Genomic DNA, 25,538 nt, shown 5'->3' with positions numbered 1-25,538 from the left:
GTTTCAAATGGGTTATTTTTTCCCCATATACCTAAGATACACAGCACTATCAACATACCACAGTGCATTTAACATGTGGTGTTGTTAATTTTGACAAAGTAGGAATCTGTTTATAATGCAGCTACAGATAAAGGGCTTCATTTCAAAAAGGAAAGGTGATCTTTTTCTGTGTAGAAAGATCCTGTTGAAAGAAAACTGAATTCAATGATTTTTCTAAAGTGACATGTCACTCTTGTCTTTTAGCAGCAAGTTATTGAAATATGGCTGCAGCTTTAAATAATAGTATGTCTTGATGCAAAGAGATTGTGTAAAAGTTCAAACCCAGATTTTTGAATCTTTATCAAAGCTTTTTCCTCATGTAGGCTTCTTGCCTTCACACAGTGTAAGAATCAAGAGTAGCAGCCTGTTTAAAAAAAAAATAAAATTGAGTAAATCTATTAAAACTTGAACTTAAAGGCAAAGAAAGCAGATTTTAGGGAGCAAAGGGCCTTAAACAGGCCTAAATACCAAAATGGCCTCCATTCCAAGGAGTAAATGCACCTCGGCCCTGAGTTTTGTCAAACAATGCCACCACCTGGTGTGTGATTCAACTTGAATTGAATAGATTGGACTGCAGGTTAATTGGACTGTTGGCTGCTTGGAGGATCTCCTTACAAAATTTCAAATAACCTCCCAAGCATGCATGAATGTGTATAAACCAGGCATTTGCTGGAATGGAGGAGGCGCACTTGGGGCACCCGATAGACTATCTCTGCTATGCGAGAAGCATTTGGACTAGTATCAGGTCGAGGTATTTTTAAACATGCATGCATACACACAACCCACAAAGCCATGTGCCACCTGCTGGACCCTGTCAGCTGTTGAATAACTGAAGGAGTTAGGGGAGGGAAAGGGGAGACCAAGGCATGTTATATGTGTCCTTCATATTATTGTGTGTCTTTTATACACTAAATCTCTAAGATATTGAAAACCATCCTGTTGTTCAGCCAAGTGGGAAAAAATTTAAAAACTACACACAAAATTCAAATACAACTACACAAATTGCCCACAGTTTACAGGGAAGGAACCGAGGTTGCTTGTTTACCCAACAGAGCCAGAGGTGGTGGTAGATCAATATTTAGCAGATATTGATGGCGCTATAGTGGTTATTTGTTCATGAACCCTTTGGCTGTGGATTCCTTCAATAGGTGAAGGCATGGAGGGACTTTCTTAGTGTTCTCTTTTCATTCTGGTCACAGCTGCTCTCATAAACCAAGGTTCATATTGCAGCAGCTGGGCCCACTTTTATACAAGACTAATTGTAACACAATTTCACCCTCTGCTCCAGAGCCAATTTATGAAGCTGCAGGAAGGCCAAGTAATCAATTTCCAAATTTTAAAGTGAAGTTTTTGAAATGTTGATTTGATTTGTGCTGTATCTACTCAGTTCAAGGTTTTGTTTTTTTTTTGGCTTCTGAGATCTTCTGTAAAACTTTGCACATTTCAAGGTGGATTTTAATCTAAAGATGCTTTTCGGCAGAACACCTTTTCTTACTCCACGCATTGGTGATAGAAAGCATGCAATCTGAGCTGTCCTGTGCTCTTGTCCTTGTGGCTTTTATGACAATTGAGCTGCCAGAGAACGAAGGACTGAGAAAACAAGGTTGTTGCAACAATACAAGTAAGAGCACACTAAAAACTACAACCAAGGTTACTGACACAAAACACTGACTATGGTGTCTGTGTGACTGTATGTGTATGCACTGTACACACAATTATTTCCTTTTAATGATCAGCAAAAACTTTGGGCATTGTGAAGAGGCAAGGCATCCTGCAGGCTGACACTTGAGAGCTTCTTTCGTTGCACAGCAACTGCACAGAATGTACAGTAAACAAGGGTAGGGGGGATTTGTGCGCTTGTGTGTGCCAGTCCGTTTTTAAACTTTCCACTGAGCACTGAGGCACTGGACATGACAGGCCATTTTGAAATCCACTCCACAGTCTAATTTTGGATGAGGTGGGGAGTCTGCTGATGTACTGTATGTGGCGTGCTTATTAAAGGAATACTCCAACCTAAATATACATTTTCCAACCAGACTGACTCTAGACAAAAGCTACCCAAAAGACATCAATGACTGTGTTCAGCTTGGATTCAGTGATTTACAATGAATTACAATTTACGCCCATTTTATTCTTAAGGAAATATATCTAAACATCTACATCTAAATAGTGAGTAACATGAGTAGAACAAAAGTACAGTAATGTCAGATTACATAGGTGTCATTTCCTGTAGGCAACCTGAATTAAGTGGAAGAATCCTATAGGAGTTATTACTATAAATAGTTAATGAGAAATTGTGACCATAAGGTGTTTGGAAAAACAGGACTTCATTTCATAAAAAAAATATGAGAATATTATTTTAGTATTATTTAATTTTTTCCATATTAGGGCTACTAAAACCAGTGCAATAGAAGTAGTAACTAATCAGCCTACATGGATAATGTTCTAACTGTTGAGAGGTGTGTATCAGTCAAATTTTGATGAAAAGAGTACCCACATGCTGTGGCTGATGTGCCAGCCACCCCTGGCATGGCAACCGTGGATGAACTTCACTTGTGACAACAGGCTTTTCTACACAGCACAATCCAGACTGATGTGATGTGACAAGGACAAACATAATGCTGCTGTTTCATTGTCTCTGATCGTCTATTGTTTCAGTCTATTACAGATATCAAGTCTGGCAGGGATCGGATTGTGGTCCCAGCACCTGCGTCCTATCAAAAACAAGCACAGGGGCAGGTTTGGTTTGCTGGATGATTTTCAATCCAGTTGTTCTGGAGGCGGAGATAGGGTTGGTGGGCTGGGGGTAATTATAGGGTTGACAGCTTTTGCAGCTCTTATATCTGAAATGAGCCTGAAGTAGAAGCTTCTGTCCATAAAATATTCAGATGAGAAGTATTTACAAGAAGACATTTTTGACCTATTGATGGCTAATGTAAAGTTTATGCTTTTAAAAGGCTAATCTATCAATTTATTTAATAATACATGTTCATTAGATATTCACAACTACACTACTATTTCTGTCCACTAATAAAATGAGTTAAACTTTACGCTGCTGGAACGGCCTTATTGAAGACGAGAGTGCTGTATCTTTTATCTTTTTTATCTAATCCATTTCCCTCCCTGAATAATGTTTCCCTTTTATGGTATTGTTTGTTGATGGAGCGGTTTGTGTCGCATTGGCATTTTTCCTGCCATTGGCTTTATGGAGCCAACATCTACTGCTTCAGGCTGTTTACTTGGCAGTTTTTTTAATCAAAAGCCCCTCCATTTTACTCATCCAAAGCATTCTTGCAAGATTTCCAGCGACAGTCTACTACATAGTAGAGGCAAATTTCAAATCCTAGTCTGTCCACTGCTGTGTGCAAGTAAATGTTAGTATGACGTTGCTTCCATTTCCATTACTTCCACATATTAATCAGCAAGTGGGGATGCTAAACCTTTGCCTGGTATGTGCAGCTTTATCCACAGTCTTGCATTTAATCATGTCTGTAGTCATTATATGAATATTTAGGAATATTTATGGGGTTGGAGTGGGCAGTAAACATCCAGATCAGTTAGTTCAAGAATCTCATTCTCGAGCAGCAATGTTGTGCCAGACAGCAAAAGATTTATTGCTTTTTCATCCCTCTGCATGTGGATTCCACTATCTCAGCTGTTACGTGCATGGGCATCCCAGATTTGTGTTTCTCCTTGACCTCTTGGCTTGCTGCTGTTTGACATATTTTTATATTAGTTATTGTTAGCTGCATTTAGGCCTTCTATAGTGGCTTTGGAATAGTAGCTCTTTGTATGCTTACTGTATATTAATTTTCCTTGAAAGCATGTTTTGGCCATTTCTTTTTCTATTGTGGCCTCATTTCCATTCCCGTGTAGAACACCAGGCTACTGCTCTGATTATTCCTCCTGATGGTCAAAGTTGCAGTGATGTGGTCATGCTTTAGCAGAGTACTTATTTCTTTAAGCGCAGATCTGCTGTGATGCAGGAGATGTCCTTTCATGCATGTCCGCTCAGTGATAAACAGCTTAATCCTTTCAGGGCGGTTTGCATCTGATCAGTGAAAGCAAAAGAAACAAAGCACAGGTTTGTAGGTGTTAGCTTTTTTTTAGTCACATAGCTGTTCATGCTTTGTGCATTTGTCTGAGAAAACTCATTGGTGCATATCACCATTTGTGTTATTTGGTTTTCAGCTTGTGTGTATGTGTTTTTTGTGCACTATGAGAGCTGAGGTCTGGTGTGCTGGGAGGACAGGCACCGGCTGTTTTTTTTTTTTTTAATCCGTCTTCTGCGTGTCTCAGTCAGCCGTGGCTTTGTCACCTGCTATCTGCCTGCCAGCGCTGGGTATTGTTATTCCAAAGTACAGACCAGTTAACATTTCTCTTGTCACTGTTACATCTCTCCCAGAACACAGCAAGAGGAAAAAAAGCTGAAGAGGGAAGGAGATGCTCCCTGCTCATTCTACTCCCTTGTCCTTTCCTTCTTTGTTTGCCTTTGTCTCTTGCTGACTCCTTCTCTTCATCCCTCTCTCTCTTTATCCTATTTTGCTTCAGATACGCACCAAGGAAAAATGGCCTCTTTTTATCTTGTTCTTCATGTTATCTGCCTAATAAAACACTGCTGCTCTTTTAATAAAACAGAGCTGATGTGCTTGTTAAAAATTGATGCCCTGTCTTAGTTTTCAGGGTTGTAACTCCACCCTCTATGAGTGGTAATGATATACAGGGAAATGTTTCATTGTTTGGTTGGATCTAATTGCACAAGAGGTTTGCAGATTTAGCATCGTGACAGGCAGGTGTTCTCACTTGGTCATGTTTTTCTGGGCTAAGACTCAGCATGTACTGTTCAGCCCCCTGCTGAGAGTCTCCTGTCAGCAGTTTGGAATACACAAACTGCTCCTATCAGCCCGACTCAGCTGAGACACATGATAAATACCTGCATTCATCAGTAAATGTGGTATTTACAAATATCATTTGCAGCAGTGATGGATGGCACTGATGAGCTGGATTTGTACTGAGTGATTAGGCCATTACCTTGTGGCAATTAGCTTTAACACTTGGACACTGGTGAAGCTGCAGGCGTTTGCCAGATGCATGTGTCCCCTTAGACCTTTTTGAGTTGATGACAGGGCTTTCTGTGCCCATATTCCTGAGATTTATTTACCCTGAGAGAGGCTGGCAGGCTCAATCGCCCCGCAGTAAAGTCTTTTACGTGGTGCGCTGTTCGATTGGGAGCAGCTCGTAACTCAGGCAGTCTATCAAATCAATGGGTAGCGTGTTGAACGCTGATTTAGGATGGTAATTAGGGATGTTAATTGTTTTCATTACTCAGGGCAGGGGTAGGGTAGCTTGAAAGAGAGGGGGGAATGGGCACTTATAAGGCAGATCGGGGTTCTTCACTGCTGGGGACACAGAATGACCTCCCCATTGCATTCAGGTGGTATGTCCATCCATGTGATCTCCATAGATAGAGGAGCTGCTAAATCTTTGACATGTGAATGACTTTTGTGCATCTGGCAAAGAACCATGAAGGTCCTGCTGTGATATATTGGCTTCTGTTAATAATTAGCCCTGAGTTTCAAGATGATTTGCAGCAGAAGCAGAACGTATTAATGAATTGTTAAGCATGAGCATGGTATATCATAGCCACTGACTCCTTTTGACGCCATTTGAATGTTATTTATGAGGGCACATCTAAATAAAAGTGCATTTACAAACTGAAACTATGTACTTCATAACTGCTATGAAAGGGAGAATATTCTCTGTGGAATCATTCAGCGATAAATATGCTATAATGATGTTTCAGTGATGAATAAATGGAATGAACTGTAGTGAACAGGTATTGATTTGTACTCGGCAGGGGTTGCGGTGCTTCAGTGGGAGTATGGAGTTTCAGTGTTGTCTGTGGTCTGTTCAGATTTTATAACATGAAGAGGTTCATTTTAAAATGAGGCAACATTTGAAAAACATGACCACTCATACACACCAGTGTCACCACAAAATTGGAGCAATTGATTTTACTTTGTAAAATGATACTAAATAGCACAATCACACTTTTTTATCAAGTGCAGCTTTTTAGACTAAGTTTCTTTTTTTTTTTTTCAAAAATGGCAAAGTGGTGTTAATAAAATCCAACGTTTGGAAATGGGAGCTTGAAACATGTCAAACTGATATTTTATTAAGCTGATGGATGTGGTTGTGAACATCAGTCATTGTCTATATACAGTATAGGCATTAACCTCATGATTGACTGGCAGTGTGACCTCACCTCTCACCCTGTGCATGCTGGGATTGAGTCTATCCCCTGAAACCCTACAGAGGAGCAGAGGCTACGCCATACCGGCATTAATTAAAATTACTAATGTTTAATTATTAAGTTTTATGAATTTCAAGTTAAGATAACTTAACATTCCTATTTTTACTTTTAATAAAAACATTTTCTGACTATACCTTGTGGTTTGTGGTAAAATCATCAAATTAAGTTTCTAAAGTTGATTAAGATGTTAGCATTCTACCCAGCATACAAGCTCCAAAAACTAAAACTCCAGAGACACTTAGTTTTTTAGAAAACATCAACAATGAAAACTTCTTTGCCTTGATTGTTTTTACCCTCTTCTTTGCTGTACATCACTTTAACTCCTATATTAAAGCAGCAGGGGACTTTTACTAGATGACAGTGTCTGAGAATGTTTTTATGAATGGATAGGACTTGCATATGTTTAACATAGATCTGCATGGGATCCAGTTTAATATGTTTTCTTTCCCTTGAATCGTCTTCTAAGTGGATGTGATTTACAGGCAAATATGTATCTGGAGTACTGCTCATCAGACAGTTGAGGTTTTGTGCCAGTGTTGAAATTTCACACTCAACTGCCCATTCCTGTCCTATCAGAATAATGAGCACAGAGCTCATAGTACTTATCTGTAAGAGACATTTTTATTGGTTGAATTAGTCTCAGATGTTACTATCTCTGGACAGGGGAGTTGGACCTCGGTGACCCCATGCAGGAAAATCCTCTTCACTTCAGCTGAGCGTGATTAAGATGTTTTCCTCTTTCTGCCTCCTGCTCAACCCAGCTTTTCCTTCATGTGAGAAATGCTGCTCTCCGACCTTAAAAAGAAAACCATTTACAATCTGTTCATTTCAGCTGAAGATCTTGAGACTGAATGCTCTCTCGCACTGGAATGATGCTGATTTGTGTTTGTGATCTCCTTGTGTACAAAGGCCTTTTCATGGTCCTGTGCAGCTCTGTAAAGTATTCTCTTGGGCCTGTTGCAAGACTGAATGAAATCACTTACTGTCTGTCTCTTGCATGAACAGACCTGTTTCTTCTGGTCTAATTATTAGACTAAAGGGGGTAGACAGTATGGAAGACATATAGGAAAGCTTTAACGTGTGTTTTTTACTGTGGAGCTCTCACACTCCTTATCTGTGCATGAGAAAAAAACATCTTCTTGCAGAATATCATCCAGCAATTTAGTATTTCTATTGAAATCTTTGAGCCATGCAGCAGTGATGGGAAATTGCAGTCAGGAGAAAAGCAGGCATTTGATGACCCCTGCATAATGGTGTAATGCCTGTAATTGTGACAGCTGAGGATGGACATGGAGTTAACAGAGCCACCAGATCAAAACACACAAACACTGGGGCCTGCAGCGCCACCTCATCTACGTCAAGCCAGTTGCCAGAAATAGCCTTGATTGGGCCCTGAATAATTCAATGTCATTTTTTTTTCTCCTCCAAAAGGACTGGGGGAGCAATTGATGAGAGCAGATGAATATTTAATGGTTCAGAGTCTCTTGGACAAGCAGGAGCCTGGGTTGACAAGCTCAGAGAAATCAAACAGAAGTGGAGAATGAGGAAGGGGGTTACACAGTGAGGGCTACAAACACTGAGGGGCGATATGAGCCTAAATGTAGGCGGAAGCAGATCTTTGCTATACATCTATCATTAGGCAGAGCCAGTACTTTCTCTCAAGCATTTAACTTACCATGTTATATTGCTGCTACTGCTAAAACATTGAACAGAAGTGTTTGATTGTCCTTGTGACAAATTTTAATACTTTGTGGTACCTATTTTTTGCCTTAGCGTCACATAAATTATTAACCTATTGATACTCTAGAAATGTATTAAAAGTTTTACATTTTGAATGAAGACTTTTTTGGCGTGTTTAAAGCCAGCAGGGCTGTTAACAATTTCATTTATTCAACTTTACCTCCTCTATTTCCTTTCAACACAGATGGTTAATTTCCTGGGAGATGCTAAACTATATGTTAGAGTTGCAGTTTAACCAGGAGACAAGATGGCATATCAGCATGAGTGGAAATGCTTAAAAAACTATAAGGCTTATGTTCATATTGGATAAAGCTTATTTTCAAACCACTACTGTGATACAAAGTTCAAACAGTATACTAAAGCACCCTGATAAATTAACTTACTTTATGGTATAAATAGGAAATTATGTAAAACCTTGGTCTATACTGTTTTTATGTAGCTATGTTTTCTGAAAATAGGCCTGTTGTCCCAATGTCCTGACGGAGAGGTTTTTGTGCATGTGCAGCAATGAAACATTGTCCTGTTATCTTTAAGTATCAAGTTTAGTCTTGAGCACAGAGACTCCCATCATTAGTTGATGTATTATGACAAGAATTTTAGTCAAATCAAATATCAATTCAGTATCACAAATTGGCCTCAGGGGGGCTTTTACTCTGGAATCAATGAAGGTTTGGAGCTTTAGGTTGCTAAAGACTGTATGCTGTTACTCCTAGGCCCAGTCTGACATTATGTAACTGAAGGCAGAGTCAATATGATGATAAATTTGTATCAAGGGTGTTTTAAAAATCTTCTTATTGAGGTTTAAATTAAAATATATCAAAAGTGGAGAATGTCAGATCTAAGAATGTTTCATTCAGTAGATACTGTGATGATGATGGTAATGATGATAGTAATGAGATCCATTGAATTATTTTATGTAGCAATTTGTTTTAGTTGATTTTCACTTAAAGGGCTACTCAGCTACTTTGACATATCCGTTTAGTAGTCATGGATCTTTCTACTTTGATGAGGATGAAGTTGTTTAATAGTATCTGTTGAATTTGACACAGTCATTTGTTGGTCTTAGTTGGGGCTACAAACTGTGGGTGTGTGAAGATGTCTGTATTTACCAGACAGGGGGCATCTATTCAGACTGTTGCTATTGCAACTGATTAAACGTGCAAGTACATTGTATTTGTGCATATGTCGGCCAATAAAATATTGAAGTACAGTAATCCTCTACTTTGTAGTTTGAAATACATTTTTCTTTTCAGTTGGACCTTTTGACTATACTGAAGTATGTACGTGTTGATGTGTTTCTGTTTAATCCTGATATGTTTGAATTCTTTATGTGCACATTGAGGTTTGCTGCTTATTGTAGTTGTACATTTAACTTTTTCTGATGGTTTTTCTTTGAGAAATATATCAAAGAATATGCTGTTAATTATCTGTGCATACGATGCACATAATGTAACAATCAGTGTTTTGTGTTGGCAATCTTGTCAGATTAGCCATTTTAGTAAATAACATTAAAATCAAAATCCATGGCTTTGGATTTCAGAGAAACTTAAATTAGTTTCATTACCGTCCACGCTCACAGGGAAGGCAAAAGGTGAGATTAAATATTCTGTGCTCAGTGTTGATATTCATGTATATTCACTGCAGGGAACACTTTTTAAAAATGAACAATCACAGACGGAAAGGTCACCGTTGTGCTGAAGTAGTGCATTATGGGAGTGGAATAATTGCTTTTCTCACATTAGTTCCTATTGTAATGAAATCTTGGCAGTGCCCGACACTGAATGACAGATTACGCCACGGTTCAATCACACAAGTGTGGGTGTGGGGGTTGGTAGAAGGGGTGGTGGTGGGTTGTGGGGGGGGTCAATTGGCTTTTGTTGAAAAGCGAGGCTCTCCCAAGTCGTCGCATAAATCATTTGTATCATTTTCAGTCCTTTTAAATAACGACACCACTTTCATCAAGGGTTTGTGTCATTGCACTCTAATTGTTTTGAAGTGAGAGCTATTGTCTGAAGAGAGAGAATGAATAGAGCATAATGATTTGTAATATGGCATATTTAAAGACACGTGGCATGGCTGTGGAACAGTAATTTAGCGGTCCTTTTTCCCTTCTCTGTCTGTCATGCATTGTCTCTGAATGTGGGTGTATTTGTGTGTGTGTGTGTGTTCTTGTGCATGTTTGTGTGTGCTTGCCTAAGTGCAGTTAAGCACTATTTCTTGGCGATGCTCAGATCTTTGAAAACCAACTGTGTTAATCATGGTTTATGTGTGGGAGACATCAAACCTCCCTCTATTTCGCCTGCTTCACCCGCTGGGTATACACACACGATATACACGTACACACACACAAATCTCTCAAGGACACCTTCACCATAGCCCCCTTTCTTTTTAAGGCTGACCATAGGCAATCAGTTATCTGCTGTGGCTTCTAACTGCTGGAAAGATGAATCATTTAATATACTTTTTTACAGGATGTAGACGGGTCCTCGCACATTAGCTCATTATGTTTTTACCACATGTCTACAGTACTATATGCGCATATTGACTATTGTCCAATGCATATTGACAGCATCATGGCAGGAGAACTAATTATTGCATGCAGGTAGAAGAGATGAGGTGATTACCTGTGGCTTCCTTTCCAGAGATAGTATATATCCAGTTTGGGTTTGTGTTAATATTTAGGGAGGTTTTATTGCTGCAGCAGTGGAAAAGGTGATATGACATGTCTTGTTTAATGTTGAGAAGGTTTGTTAAAGCTGACATCTACCCTTTATGGTGATAGGTGGAAAGTGGGTGTGTGGTGGGGTGTTAAGTGCTGGCCAGGAGGTGTGAAGGCGATGTTGAAACCCTGGTGGATTTCTGATAGGCCATCTATGCTGAATGAATATTTAAATATCTACTCTATGTACATTTCTCTTCTAGGTTCTATGTGTAATGGTAATACTTTATAAATTGTATGTCAGTTTTGGAAATAAAAACTTTATTGTCATTGTGGGTATATTTTAGCAAGATAAAACACATGCTCAAAAATATCTGGACAACTGAATATTACACCCATATGTGATAATTGAGCATTACATTGCAAAATGATGGGCTTTAATCTCTTGCCATAATAATCTCCATTCTTCTGGGAAGAGTTTCTGCCATATTTTGGAAGCTGGTTGCAGGGATTTGCACTCATTCAGCCACAAACACTGCAGTGGGGTCCAGCACTGATTTGTACAGTGGTAAAAACCAAGACCTGCACATTGCAAACCCAAACCTCCCACACATAAACTGTCAATTCTGAGACCTGAACTCGACATTAGACCAAAGCTCTGTTTTCAGTTATTCTTTTTCAAAGACAAAGTTACATGCCTGCTTTTTTCACACACACAGTATAAAAATGAATTTGGCTGATAACACAAACTTTTATGATCTAGTTGCCAACATGCCATAAGTTTAGTGGCAAACTACACAAAACACTATAATAAATTTTCATTACTGGTTTGTAGATGAACTTTACTTTTTCATAGTATTACCCAGATGAACATGGACTTGCTGTATTTGACAACAGTCCAAAAAGTTCTGTAGATTTACAGTGTCCTCCACTGGTCAGCTGCAAAGGCTGCACTCTGTCTCTTCCTTAGTGTGCAGAAGATTCGCAGAGGCAGAATTTTCTTAAGTTACATTTGAAAATAATCTAATTTGAGCTTGAAGCTATATCCAACAAGCTGACACAAACATAAGCTTATTTGATGTCTGGGCCTTGATGTCGGGTTCAGGTTGGGGTGCTGAACTCGACGCTAGCTGTTGGTTGGTAAGGTCTACCTCACAGTCAGCACTGCAGCTCTTTCCAGAGATGTTGAGTGGGGTTGAGGTCAGGGTTCTGTGAAGACCAGTCACAGCTTTGTGTGAGCAATGAGAGCATTGTACAGGTCAGGGTCTTTCTCCTATCACAACATTGGAAACACACTATTGTATAAAATATTGTATTTTGTAGCTTTAAGATTTCCATTAATTTGCCCCAAACAGAACAATATCCAAAGCACACAAACATAAACAGACCAAGATGATAGGAAAAAGAGGAAGGGCACACATATAAACAGACACACATTCACAGGCCCAGCCTTTCTTTATGTTGATCACAGCTTTCACAATTAGACAAACTGTGATAACGCCATTTATGCAGCAGGGAGATCCATAGTAATTATGTTTGGAGGGCATTTCTCCGGCGGTGCAGGGTGGCAGGATGCAGCTTCCCCTGCACATTTGCTAACAATACAGCATCAAATAAACACACGCACTGTTTGGAAATTCACACCTTCTCTTGGGAAGTTTGTAAGGCAAGGGTGTGTCCTTGATTCCCTGCTGGAATGTATTTAGTGATGAGAGACAATGAGGGAATTCATCCATAAAAAGAGAGAGTCTGCTAAATAAAACTTCATGCATAAAAGTCTTCCTTAAACATCAAAAGAAACAAATAGATTTTGAAGAAGAGCAGTAAAACAGCAGCATCTAAGCTGAACATCTACTGTCAGATTGCTACGGGAACCAAAGCTGATTTTTCAGTGCTGAGCTATAGGCAAGTGTGTTACTGATGAAAGAATGATAGCTTCTGTATTATTTTTTTCAGTTCGCTAGTCTGGGATACACATTACCTTCTTATTCACACCAGAGCTGCTTCACAATTTGAGGAAAACAAACAATGTGGATTCTGAAAACATCATTTTTATTTTATGACTGTGCCTCACCAGCTGTTCCCTGACTGAGGTAAACTTTCAGCTGCATGACACTTAGTAAGGTGAAGCACACTACTTCCTGATCTCCCAAAAATCTGTGTATTATCCAAAGAATGTGTGATACCAAATGTTGCCAAGATCAAACAAAAAAAAAAAAAAAGTTTAATTAATGTAAATTTTGGATGATAATTCATAGTGCTCATCCATCGGGACAGTAGTTAGTGCGCTTTTGGCCACTAATCCCCACAGCTAAGGGCCCTGCTTGATGAAGATCAATGCCATCACAGCACTCTCCATCCCTCAACACACACACACGTCCCTGTTACTTCTCTTCATCCACTGCCTTGGTGCATGGTCACGTCTAGTGCAGCATGAGCTTTGTGTGTGCTGTTTGTGAAAAGAGAAAAAGATGAGATAGACTCTCTTGATCACAGGATGCATTTGGACTTAAATATACTTACACTTGGACTTAAATATACTTACACACCATAGTGCAGTTTATCCAGTGTGTCCCCCAGACATGGGGAAATATCGTGACCAGTGGTACTGTAAGACAACTTATTCACAGTAGATGGAAAGACGTTATTAGTGTCTATAGTGTATAATCAGGCTTCACACTTCTCATTTTTGCAGCCAGTGTGTCTGCTACATCCCCACTGCTGCAGTGTTTGCCCCTTTCCCCAGTATATCCCCACCAATAATTCTCAGGCCGGCTGTCTCATATTGATGCTGAGTGCTCCAATCCCAGATGTGGTTATTTGTGCCCCTACCGTTATTTTGTTTGGGAAACTGAGTTAATTAGAGGCAGCAACAGTGTGTGTGTGATGGTATGTGTGTGTTACAGGCTCCAGCTGTATGCTGCCTAAATGCGTGTGACTATAGGAGTACATCTCTGTCTTGTGTTTGCATCTGTGTCTGTTAAAATAACACCAGACATAGACCTTCTCTATGTTGATAAAATCAATAGAGACCTCTTTCATCTCTCCTGACTTATCTGGTTGTGGAATAAAACACACATCCCTCTTTCTCTTGTCTTCTCTTTCACTCGCACACTCTCTCTTTTCATTGCCTTCCAGTGCACTCATGTTACAGATTTGAAAACCTATCCAGCAGCAATCCACCTGATCTTCTTGCTGATATATCAGCAGCAATGCCTCTCTTGTCTGATTCCAACAGCAATAAAACACAATATTCTTTTTACCATGCCTGCAGATACTGCAGTTTTTCCTCATATGATATTTGACAGATAAAACTAATCTTTATTCTCAGATTTATTCCCTAAACCCACACTAAAGAATAATGAGTTTTTCCCATCAATTCCTCAGTGGCTGCAGAGTGCACAGTGCCACCTAATGAGGGTTTTGTATATTTTCTGAAATGAATGTGCCTGACTGACTCCACGCTCTTTAATCTGGAGTTGCTCTGTCCAATTTACAGAAAAATATGCACCTAACCAACCATTCAGTGGACATTACTGTCTAACCTGGGAGCTGTTCATGCTCTGAAATCATTACACCTGACCAGACAATGAAGAGCACCATCTGACCAGCATTTTTGCTGTTTTTTAGAAGCAGGATCAGGTAATGGGATATGTCTAATACCTGATGTCTTCTCTAGTGCCTCCAGGTCCAGTAAAAGTACTCAATAGTTTTACCTGAAGAAACATCAATCTCTCCAAAAAACGGCACTAGGAAATCCTATTTTTGTGGGAAGAGACCTGCTGGTCAAAAAGCTTTACAGTGGTTTCCATTCCAGAGATGGGTGGGAGCTTCAATGACTGAATCCAGATCCTCTTCTTCCCTAATCACCAACTAAAGGAGAGTGGAAATTTGCCCTCTGGCAGGAAATAAGACCAAAGTACCTGCCATGCCTTCATTAGCTGTCTTTCTTTGCCTGGGCTGATGAAATCGAGGTCTGAATTGTCTAATGAGAAATCAATGAGTGCACGGCAAGAACCCCGAGGCTTCCCTGCTCCTGCGGTGTCATTCTTTTATTCCCCCCCACACACCCTCTCTGTTCGTCTTGCTTACTTTATCCTGCTTCCCTTTCACTTTCATCTTCACTGCAGGGCAGCTTTTTGACATTTTTCTCAGAATTGACTATAACAATAAACGTCATCTGTCTTCCTTTGAAAAAAAAATCAGAGTGGCTTATTTATCTAACTGTTCTATTTTTGCTACATAAAACACATATGTATATAGTATTTTAACCCTGAAAATTGGTTTTACTAAAACAAATTGCCCCACTGATATGATGGGATTGTCAACAGCTGATATTCAGCGGGGCCTCAGTGTGTTGTGCTTTTTCAGTAACTACAGCCAACTTTCAGCTTTGTTTCCTCCCCTTTTATCAGAATGTGCAAACTCCAGAAAGTCATTTGATGTATTTGAGTTGCATTCTGCAAAAATTGGGGAGAAAGGAGTAAAATAGCCGCAGGTTGGCTAACAAATTTGATACCTACTCTGTATTTACACCTCATGCTGCAACACCATCTGTGTGTTTCACCCTTGAGGGATATTAATTATGAATACGATGACACTGACATGATGATCACTCTTATTTTGTCTCTTCTCTCCTCTAGGTAAGCCATGCATCGTCCTTCCCTCCCTGTGACTGTGTTTGCAGATGGGCCCCTGCTATAGTCATGAGTAATGTATGGCTTGTTTATTGTGACTCATGCTAATTATGAGATTTTGAGTATCATGTGGTAAATCTGGTTTATGCCATAATTTATGTAACACTACTGCTTATTCGTTGTGTACGTAGTCTCGCACAGTTGATCGAAATACAAATGCAATCATTATTTGCTGAGTGAGAGATAAAATGGGGAGAAAATACAGTGTTTCTAATAGCTGCTGATTTTGTATGCCTAACTGTAGTTAATTTGCAGATTTTCCTTCATTAGCATTGCTAATAACCTTATTGTTTGACATAGACGTTTCTAGTGAAAACTAGGCCCAAATCAAATACTGTTTTGAAATACTTTTCTATGTTTTAATGTAACAATTGTCCAGACTGCACATAACCTATTCCTAAATGCATATGACGTTGTTAAATGTGCCTCCACCTGACCAGGCTCCGCGGTAATCTCATTCTGTCACATCAGTGCATTAGTATTAACAGTCTAATAATAATGTATAATAATACATCAGTTAACAGGATGATATTTTTTAGTACAGTTTGCCAGTGCCTGTCTAAATCTGTCTAAAGATTTTTGACTAACCTGCTAATTTTACCAAACGAACTGGTTCCTTCCAGGAACATTTTTATCTCCTGAACATTTTTCACACAGAAGTCATTTCTTCAGTCCCCCGTAAGAGTGCCAGTCAAAAACATACACGTTACATGACAATTGTAAGCACCTTTTTGTGCCGCACAGATAAAAGTGAGGAAATGAACTGACCCTCATCCTCCCTATGTTTCCATCAGCAGTTAATTACTATCTGCCAAACATTTGAACCTCAGTACTGCTTTTCATTTTTGGCTAATTATTGTGCTGTTTGACTTAGTAGATGTGCGTACGCCCACACACATTTTCTGCTTCCTCTTTCTCCTCATAAATGCATAAACACACACGCACATACACACACACAGAGCGGCTCTGTGCTTGATTTTGAAGTGATTAGCTCCGCGGTACATTTTGGCTGGCCTTCCTGATGTTGCTGTCAAAGTGGGGTCACTATGGCTCAGGTTACATGAAGGCCACCATCAATACTCTATTAAACCCATTTGCTCCTCTTCGATTTATTTTATGTGAAGCTCAATGGAGCTGGCCTGTTTTCTATAATGGTAAAGATCATAGCCGCAAGCATCAATTCCTTGGTGGTAACAGTCGTTTACATATCTGTTTTGAAAGGTGGATCTTCACTGCATCATTTGTTTAATGAGGCTCTAAGTTGCTGTCAAAGTCAAATATTCACTCAGATTCTTGGCTCCTAGCCGAGATTTTAAATTTGTGAGGGATCACCAAATGAGGCCTTAAGCAGGGTAAGATTCGATTTAAGATTTTGCTGTTTGATTTTCTTCAACACTATGTGTAACTATTCTTCATTTGCTTCAAGTGAGGGAGAGAGTTCAAACCAGGCCAAGCTAACATGTTTACTTAAAAAAATCTGTTAACACTATATGCTGGAGTTGAAACTGAGAGAATAGCTGAACAGAATATTTAATTCATGTGCTGACTTCAAAATCAGTGTTCCTCTCTGGTATATTGAATGGAAAACTGAAGAACCACGAGTTTGTGGCAGACAAGTAGTCCTCATACGTGAGTGACGACTTCGGTGTTGCCTCCTTGTTGATCAAAATGCACGTTGTGTTTAATTTTAGCCTCATGGCTGTTAGGGCCCTGAAGAGTGTAGACCATAACTTGTTTAAGCACTGCAAGTGGCAAACTGTGGTGCTAGGACAACTGAACTGAGGATATCTTATGTGTTTGTTGATTGGTTGGTCTCTTTACCCACTTGGTCTAGGAAAGATTTGCAGTTGACAGATGATTTTCCTTTAGCAGCATCATGGTGCTTATATTTGTAGTTTTGAATGAAATGTCAGTTGTTAGAAACAGCAGCACTGACCCTCTCCATCTATTTACGTGTTGGACTTACGGTCATTTCTCCATCATTTACGGAGGTTTTTAGTAGATGCATTGTCAATGTTGGGGGTCTATGCCAGATTTATAATCTTAGGCAGACAAAACTATCTACAAATCTGACACACAGATGAAAATGTCAGGATCACTTGGTAGACTCTCGTACACTCACTGTCTTGCTGTGTAACAAATTATCTACAAGGTGCAAGAGCACTTTTCTGTTTGATTTCTTTAGAAGGTAGTATCTCTCTTCAGTCACAAAGCATTTAGTAATACAGACTGAACTCTAAAGGTCACTGGATTTGTTATTTCAAATCAGAAATCCAATAGTAACTCCTTTTGTAAAAATGTGACCACAAAGTATTCCAGACAGTCTTCCTCCAAGCTTCAAACCCCAGAGTGGACTCCACTGCCTCACAAACAGTTCTACAGACACAGGATGCAGCTGAGAAGAAAGGATATCAAAAAAGATTTGAAAGGAGAAAACTTATTCCAAGTCCATCGCTCAAGTGCATGTCAGGATGGTGACATTGTTGTTAGAAGCTGTAGCCATTGCCAGTGAGGACGGTCCTGGGTTTAAAAGCTCTTTACGCTTTGGTGAGGATGTGAGCAGTTACTTTTATGGGAGTGTGTCTATGAGATATTTTGGCTACAGATGATTAGATGATTTTTGGATTAAGTGACTATAATGATTTTACTCAGGTTTGTTTGTGAAGGAGAACTCTGCTTCTGGTGTTTTCTTTACTTTGCATGCTTTCCTTAATAGAAACATATAAAAATTAGTTTTGGCATAAGCGCATTTGGCAGAAACATCTCATATGTAAATATTTTAAATGAAAAAAAAAAAAAAAAAAAAACACATCAACAGTTTTTGAGCAGCTGTTTTCCAATTCTCTTTGAGTGCAGATTGACCTTTCATGAAGTTTCAAAACCAGAAACATAAGTGGTGTTTTCACAGTATGCTACCCCCTAGCTACCATGTAAAATATAAGCAGTGGCCCTCATAACCCTGCAACTTCAAGCCGTGTCTAGAAATCAAACACATCAGGGAGCAAGATCACATGTTCTGCCATCCAGCAGTCTCACTGAAATCAAGAGAGGCTGTGTTCAGAGAAGGGCAAAAACACCTCCCGTCTTTACCATTTTCAGCATGGTGTACATTAATTCAAAGTCAAAGAGGGGAAGCAGTGGAATTAAAGTGACACCCCCTCCCCAGTGACAATAAAGAATTGAGGTGTGAGGGAGAGAGACAGTGGAAAGGGAAAAAGAGAGATTGAGTAAAAAGGAAGGAAAAGTAATACAGAGGTGGGAATCTTTTACTATGCTCGATTTCCCCTAATGTAAGGCTTCCATGGCAGAGACACAGAGACGCGTGGAATGGCTGATGAGCCCCCTGCTGCTTTTGCTCAGACAGACAATGATTCCTCCATAATGCCCCAAAAGATTGTAAAAACGTTAGCCATCAGTTCGGAGCTGACAGCTGTGAACTTTTGGCCCTGAACTGGAGTCAGCCAATGAACTGGAGTGAGCCAATGGACTGGAGTCAGCCAATGAACTGGAGTCGGCCCACACTGAGCTGAGATGGACTTTCTGGGAGTAAAGGACACAGAATGATTGTGCCTGTGGCACTGAGGGTGTGTGCATGAAGATAATGGTGGGTAGGGGTTTAAAGCCTGTCACTGAAATCCCACTGAAGTTGGCCCATATTTCTCTGAATTATAGGGTAGCCTGTTTACTTACAAAAATATTACAGTTCCTTTTTTTTTCTTTAAATTTCATATGGTTCAATTTTACTCAATAGTCCAGAATTCATTCTTTGCTTCTTTACAGAGAACCTTTTAAGGGTGAATGTACTCCATTGGAGATTACCATACAGACTTGTCCTTATTTAAATGTTTCTTCTTTTGCTGCCACTCTCATAAGAAGCAATTCCAGACAGACAAGGACTTCCTGCCAAAGTCCTTGTCTTTTTTTTTTTTTTTTTTTTCCTTGAATGCATACTGTAGAATATGTGACGAACAGTTACATATCTAGCATGCACCAGCACTTTATTATTGGCAGCTTGTGTGCTTCAGTGACTGATCATTTGTTAAACTGATCTTTAGCGGTAAAGAAGACATTTTTGACTTTTGACTGCAACATCTGAAAAATTAAAATTGCGTAAAATTTGCATAGCAGTCAGAGTAAGATAAGGGTAATATCTAGGGGAGGTCTTGTATCGCCTCTCCTCTCTCCTCTCCTCCTCGCGTCTTTGTTTTCCTCTCCTCTCCTCTTTCATTTTGACATTGTGTCCCAGTAGTGCTTCACCAGGTCCACTCATAAAAGAGCAAGTGTGCCTGTCCATATCTTTGACAGCCACACTGAATGAAGACACACATACAGTACATTCATACACACCTCAGCATTATACTTGTCACATTTGATGCAATCCCTTGACACAACCCAACGGATAGATGGGTTGTGTCAAAATGTTTTACCCAACCTCTTAAGACACACTCACCTGATACACTCTCTTACAGGAAAACCAAGCATATCACATCAGTGACTCTCTGGAGTCAAATCCACTTGAGAATATCTGAATGAAGTCAAAAATAAACTGTCTAATGTTCCTGGAAGCAGTGCCTCTTCATATAATATGCAGGCCTCGGGGTCACTAGTTAAAATGCTTGGCTGTGGACCAATAACGATCAGTGGCTTTAAGCTTTGTTAGTGCAGCAACTTCACATGTCCAGTCCCAGGAGACTAGTGGATGAGGGAATGTGTACCATTCCTGCCTGTCCTTTGTCCCCATCCCTCCTTCCATCTCTCTCACTGTCTCCACAGGCAAACTGCAGAGTGATGATCCTCCACCTTTTTTTTTTTTCGCCTTAGCCTCCTCTGCTCCTCAACAGCCGAGGCATTCACGCGCCACATAATTGCCGCCTTTCTTTCCTGCCTTTCTCCCTTGCAAGGTCACTCCTCTCCCATTGTGTTACCTCCCAAGTGACTCTCAAAGGGCTCATTCAGATCAGTTATGGGACTTTTGTAAATATTTAGTGCGGGCATTTGCCACACATCACATCATTTTCACTCACTATATAATTCACTGGAGGATTACCATGCAGTCAGATCACGTCCTTGCTGCAGAGACACAGCATGGCTGAGAGTGTCACTGTGAGTACATAATAAGCATTTTTCTATATACATAATTTTTCAGCATATATAGACAGTGTTCCATTGTTGCTTGTAGTCATATATATATACATATACATATATATATATATATATATATATATTTGTATCTTTGCTTGCACAAACCTCAGCTTCTTGTCATCTATTGCTTGACATAGTTGTTTGGTTGCTTGGCAAAAAAAGTAATTGCTATTAATATGTAGCATTTATTGTCATTTATTTAAAAGTATCATTTTTGTAATCACAAATAAAATCACTAGGTCCCAGCTTCTCAAATGTGAGAATTAGCTGATTTTCTGTTTTACATAATTGTTAATATAATAGGTATTTTATTTTCAATGATTTATATGATTTTATATGATTTAGCCTTTGTTACATATATCAATTAAAAACTACTGCTAAGCTACTAAACAAAAAGTTTGGAAACTAAATGATTAATTGATTTTTAAAAATGCTCTTCATTTGCCTCAGTTGCCAAACCATTAGTTGCAGCCCTTCTGCTTTTGCAGTGTAATAATTATAGAGTGAAGATACTTCCAATCTGTGAGGCAACTGAGGATTCTACTTTTGGCATCTGGATCTTTAAACAAGGCACATACATTCTATATCTTTCATAGAAGTTCATACTGTCTGTCTGTTTTACTACGCCTACAATTCTTTTAATCAGACAGAGGCATTTGTTTACCTGCTTATCATGTTATGACTATTTCCTGTAGTCTTCGTCGGAAGTGTCACGTGATGTTACTGTGATGTGTCTTGTAGGCTCTTTTTGTAGTTTGCATCTTAGCATTTCTAAGAGCAGTAAGGCACATACATTGCACGAGTAAACTCATGAACATGTAAAATATTAGCCCTAACTATAATTGTAATGTGTTTCTCTAACAGCATAGTTAAAACGCCATTTATTGCAGATTACAAATAGAAAGTATTTTCTGCACTGTGTGTGTCCATGTGGGTACTTTTAATGTGTGTACTTTGCCATTGGCGTGATACAAGTTAGCGGAGGCTCAATAAATGGCGTGGCAAACTGTGTCAAGCGGCGCGCTCTCAGTGAGTGCATGAGATTGGCTGATAGATAGATTTCACACTCTGGTAGCTCACTCTTCATGTTGGCTTCACACCAGCTTTAGTGTTTTGTCAGGAAGCGTAACAGGTGATTATTCCACTCGGCTTACACCGGTGGGGGGGGGCAGTAGAGGGGATACAGTATGGGAAGGAGAGTGAGGAGAATACATAAATATGTATAAAAAAACAGAAGACGTGTAGAGAATGAACTAATAGGGCAACACTGGGTTGTAGAAGGGAAGACATAAGACATCTCTGTAAAGGGACCTCTAATATGAAGAGCCCTTTTCCGTCACATTAGATGTTTATTTCTGCTGTTAATCAGTGTGAGTTTGAAAGTGTTGATGAAGTACACAGTATGAATATCAGGGTTAGGCATTAAAGCAGTCAAATTAGCTGAGCTAATAGTGTGGCAGTGTATTGTGTGCGAATGTAATAAAAATTTGATTTTATGACCTTTATTTTTTATTTATTTACAGTTGGTGAAATAAATGATTAATTGATAACTATTTTGGCAATGGTGAAGTTAGTGTTATAGAAAAAGTAGCAAACATGGTATGTTGGATTTGCTTTCTTTATTGGTTACTGTAAATTATTCGCTTGCTTGGTTTTTGGACATATTTTTTGGCCAGTTTTGTTTATTGCAGTGACTGTTAGTTGATGATATATTTTTCTATTTTTGGACATGTAATGAACTGTATAGAATTTGTCTATTGTCAGATTAATAATGGGTTATTAAAATGCTAGCAGCCAAAATTTGATTCTTCCTGTAGACATCTATCAGGTCTGTCCCCACCAAAGTCCTTCTACGCTGAGTTTCAGTCTCATAGCAATTAGACAAAAAGTCCAATCAAAACACCTTTCTGACTCCATTTGAGTTTGATGGATTATGGGGATAGAGCATCAGAACAGTCCAATGCCTGGGTTTTGAGTGGCGGGTGACACTGCAGTGAGATGCAGAGCTTGAAGTGAACTCATCTGTGTCCATCTTGTGGCTGAAACCCCTAATAATTGGCAGCAGATCACACACACACACACACACACACACACAACTGCATTTACACATGATAGTAGAAAAAAGGAGAACAACAGTGGGAAGTGTATGCACACACATACACACACACACTCTCACACACACGTGCACACAGACAGTTTTGTGTGCAGTTGATGTGGGAAAATTGTTTCTTCCATTCCTAAGAATTGTTCCTCTCTCTGCTCTCTTTAGACTCTCTGTATCTGTTTTTGTCGAACGGTATCTCAGTGTTTCACATTTCTCACACTAGCTCTCCTTCTCTTGCTTCCCTGTATATTAAACATACAGTCACAGAAATTCAGTCAATGCACGAAATAAAAGATATAATCAACATAAGAGGTAGTTACAAATGATGTCCTGGCAGGTTCTATCATGCCATGGTTACTGCCAAGTAACACCAGAAATTGGCAAAGAAAATATTAATTTTCATTTTCTTGCTAAAAAAGGGGGCTATAGTACTACTAGAAAAGCATCTAGGGGCATCCATTGCTTGCAGTTCTGTTTGAAATTGTCCCTCAAAAAAGTTTTAAAAAGCTTTACACAAAGCACCATGTGATTTTGTTTTGCTGCTGAAAAGATCCACTAATCACAGCAATTACTTTCGGATTTATAGGTTTGCATCCAAAATTCTGCTTTTGCAAAATGATGACCACCCAAATCTTATGTATGTTTTTGTCTCAGACTGGCAGCCCTGGAACTGTTTTAAGCATTACACCAGAAATCCTATCTTCTGTTAAAACTGTGCTTAAAATCTGTATAATCTTAAAAGACTGTTAGTAGGATATACAGCTGAAATTGCCTCACAGGAGCTGTAGTGAAGCAAATATCAACCTATGAAGTGCAGGGGAGTCTGCTTGGTGTCACTTAGTTTTGGAAGCTGTGTAACAGACTGTGTTAGTCTGAATTCTCTCCAGTTTATTAAATAAAATGCATTTTGCCAACAATAGTGCAGGAAGAGAACACTATTCCTTACTCCACCTCTCCCTTTCCATTTCTGTTCTCAGGCTGTTTTCCCTGCTGTTTCCACTGAAGTTGACTGCTGTAGACGGTGGCATTGGGCTGTGTGTGTGTGTATGTGTATGTGTGTGTGTGTATGTGTTGTGTGTTGTGTGTTGGTATGTTGTGAGCATTTTGTGAGACCAAACACAGATCAACTGTGCCGTAGTACAGACGCTCACCCCCAGTGACAAAAAGGAATATGTGCACACATGCATGCATACATAGCAGTATACAGATAAAACACTGCAACCATACACACCTGCAAACACACTGTTAACACACTACTGGAGATACCTAGTTTTATCTACCTCTTCTGTCTTGTCAGTGTTGTTTCGTCTCTGCTCGCATCACATTATAATTCAGTTTGGAGTTGTCAGCTAGTCTGTCATTCACACATACATGCCTGTGCAGTCACAAGCCCACAAGCAAACACACTGCAACTGTGTGAAATCCATTGTAAAGGAAATTCTTAGTGAAAAAAAACCTTAGAGCAGGCAGAGGCTGCAAGTCATTGTAACCACTTATCATAATGACGAAGGTTGCATAAGGTATTTTAATTTGCATGTGTGTGTATATGTGTGTGTGGTTGCAGATTGTATTTGCTTGCCACTGGATCCAGTGTTGTCGACTTTCCTGCCTCCCCTGCTGCTGTACACACAGCGTCACCTCAGGGATGCTCTCACAAAGAGAGTGCCTAATGAATGTGGAAAATGAGAATACCAGTTTGCTGAACTCTGTTACTCAATTAGTGCAATTAATTTTCCTGTGGTGCCGCTGAGTAAAATGGAGTCACGGATGATTGAGCCACTGTTTCGCTATCTCATTTTATTTTAAGACAGCTGCCTGTGTGCATACCGTATGTGTCTGTCTGCATGTGTAAGTGCATATGAGGGAGGCAGGGAGGAAGAGAGATTTTTTTAGGGGAGTCTCATTTTGTTTGTGAATGGAAAAAGAAATTGTGTTCTTGCTTGTTCACTGCACAAGACTAGTTTTCACCTTATCTCCTCCAAGCTAATACTATTCACGTCTGATTTAGCGTGAACTGAAATACAAATCTGTATGCATTGAAGAGACGTGGAGTTTCTGTGAAAGGTTGATTCAGTGTGATATTCTAAAAATGAGGTGAGATGAAAGAAGGGATAGAATAAAACTTATTTAATATGATCCAAGAAGGGGTTGTCTCAGAGAAGAATAAAATAACAACACTTCCAGTTTATAGCCTTTGTGGCATGTTGTGTTATAAAACAGCATCAGTAACATCAAGTTAGAAATAGGGCATTCATAAACAGAGGCAGTAGTAACTTTAATCAAAACATCATATTATCCTTCAGACCTTAAAGATAAAGATGTGGAGATGCTTTTATTCCATATTTGTCTCACAGTGGTATGACAGGCATTTAATGATGTACATTTTGGATGTACAGTAGAATTGGGGAAAATCTGCACAGCCACTTGTTTGCTTCCCCTTTTCTTTCACACAATAATGAAACCAGGTGTGAGAAGACCAGAAAATATCCAGTAAACAGTAACTTTGATTCCTGTCATCAGCAACTCTGTGTGTGTAGATAATATTGAGAAAAGTTCCTGAGTTTATACCTAAGCAGCTACTGCGTACAAGGGAAATTGAATAATTTGCTGTTTTATTCTTTCCAGATAAAAAATCTCATTAAGTAATTTAATAATTTCCCAGTTTACTTTGCTTAATAGCACAACCTACCTTTGTTCAGTTTTATCTCCATTTTTTTTTTTTTTTTTTTAGTTAAAAACAGCACAAAGTTCTATATTTCACATTGTTTTTGTAGCCGTGCTACTGCTGGAAGAAAATGTTAAGATTCCTAATGTGCCTTCTAATTCAAGTTAATTTTCTAATTT

General features: G+C 39.3%; 1 protein-coding gene across 10 annotated transcripts in view; it reads left to right on the top strand.

The window, feature by feature from the left end:
* The window catches only part of LOC113127487 (receptor tyrosine-protein kinase erbB-4-like), a 210,113-nt gene that overhangs the window by 40,485 nt on the left and 144,090 nt on the right, over positions 1-25,538 (top strand). For 3 of the 10 annotated variants that reach the window (XM_026302128.1, XM_026302127.1, XM_026302129.1), the window contains exon 2: positions 15,395-15,466. The exons of 6 other annotated variants lie outside the window; for them this stretch is intronic. Coding sequence is in view for 1 of the 4 variants with exons in the window: in XM_026302126.1 (XP_026157911.1) it covers positions 15,458-15,461 (4 nt within the window). In the remaining 3 variants the exon portion in view is untranslated. The remainder of the gene's footprint in view (positions 1-15,394; positions 15,467-25,538) is intronic. One more of the 10 variants, XM_026302126.1, reaches the window with a different exon arrangement.

Source organism: Mastacembelus armatus, chromosome 2, assembly GCF_900324485.2.
Source record: "Mastacembelus armatus chromosome 2, fMasArm1.2, whole genome shotgun sequence".
NCBI classification, from domain to species: domain Eukaryota; kingdom Metazoa; phylum Chordata; class Actinopteri; order Synbranchiformes; family Mastacembelidae; genus Mastacembelus; species Mastacembelus armatus.
The sequence above is the reverse complement of the archived record's forward strand: the minus strand, read 5'-3'. Positions and strand labels throughout refer to the sequence as shown.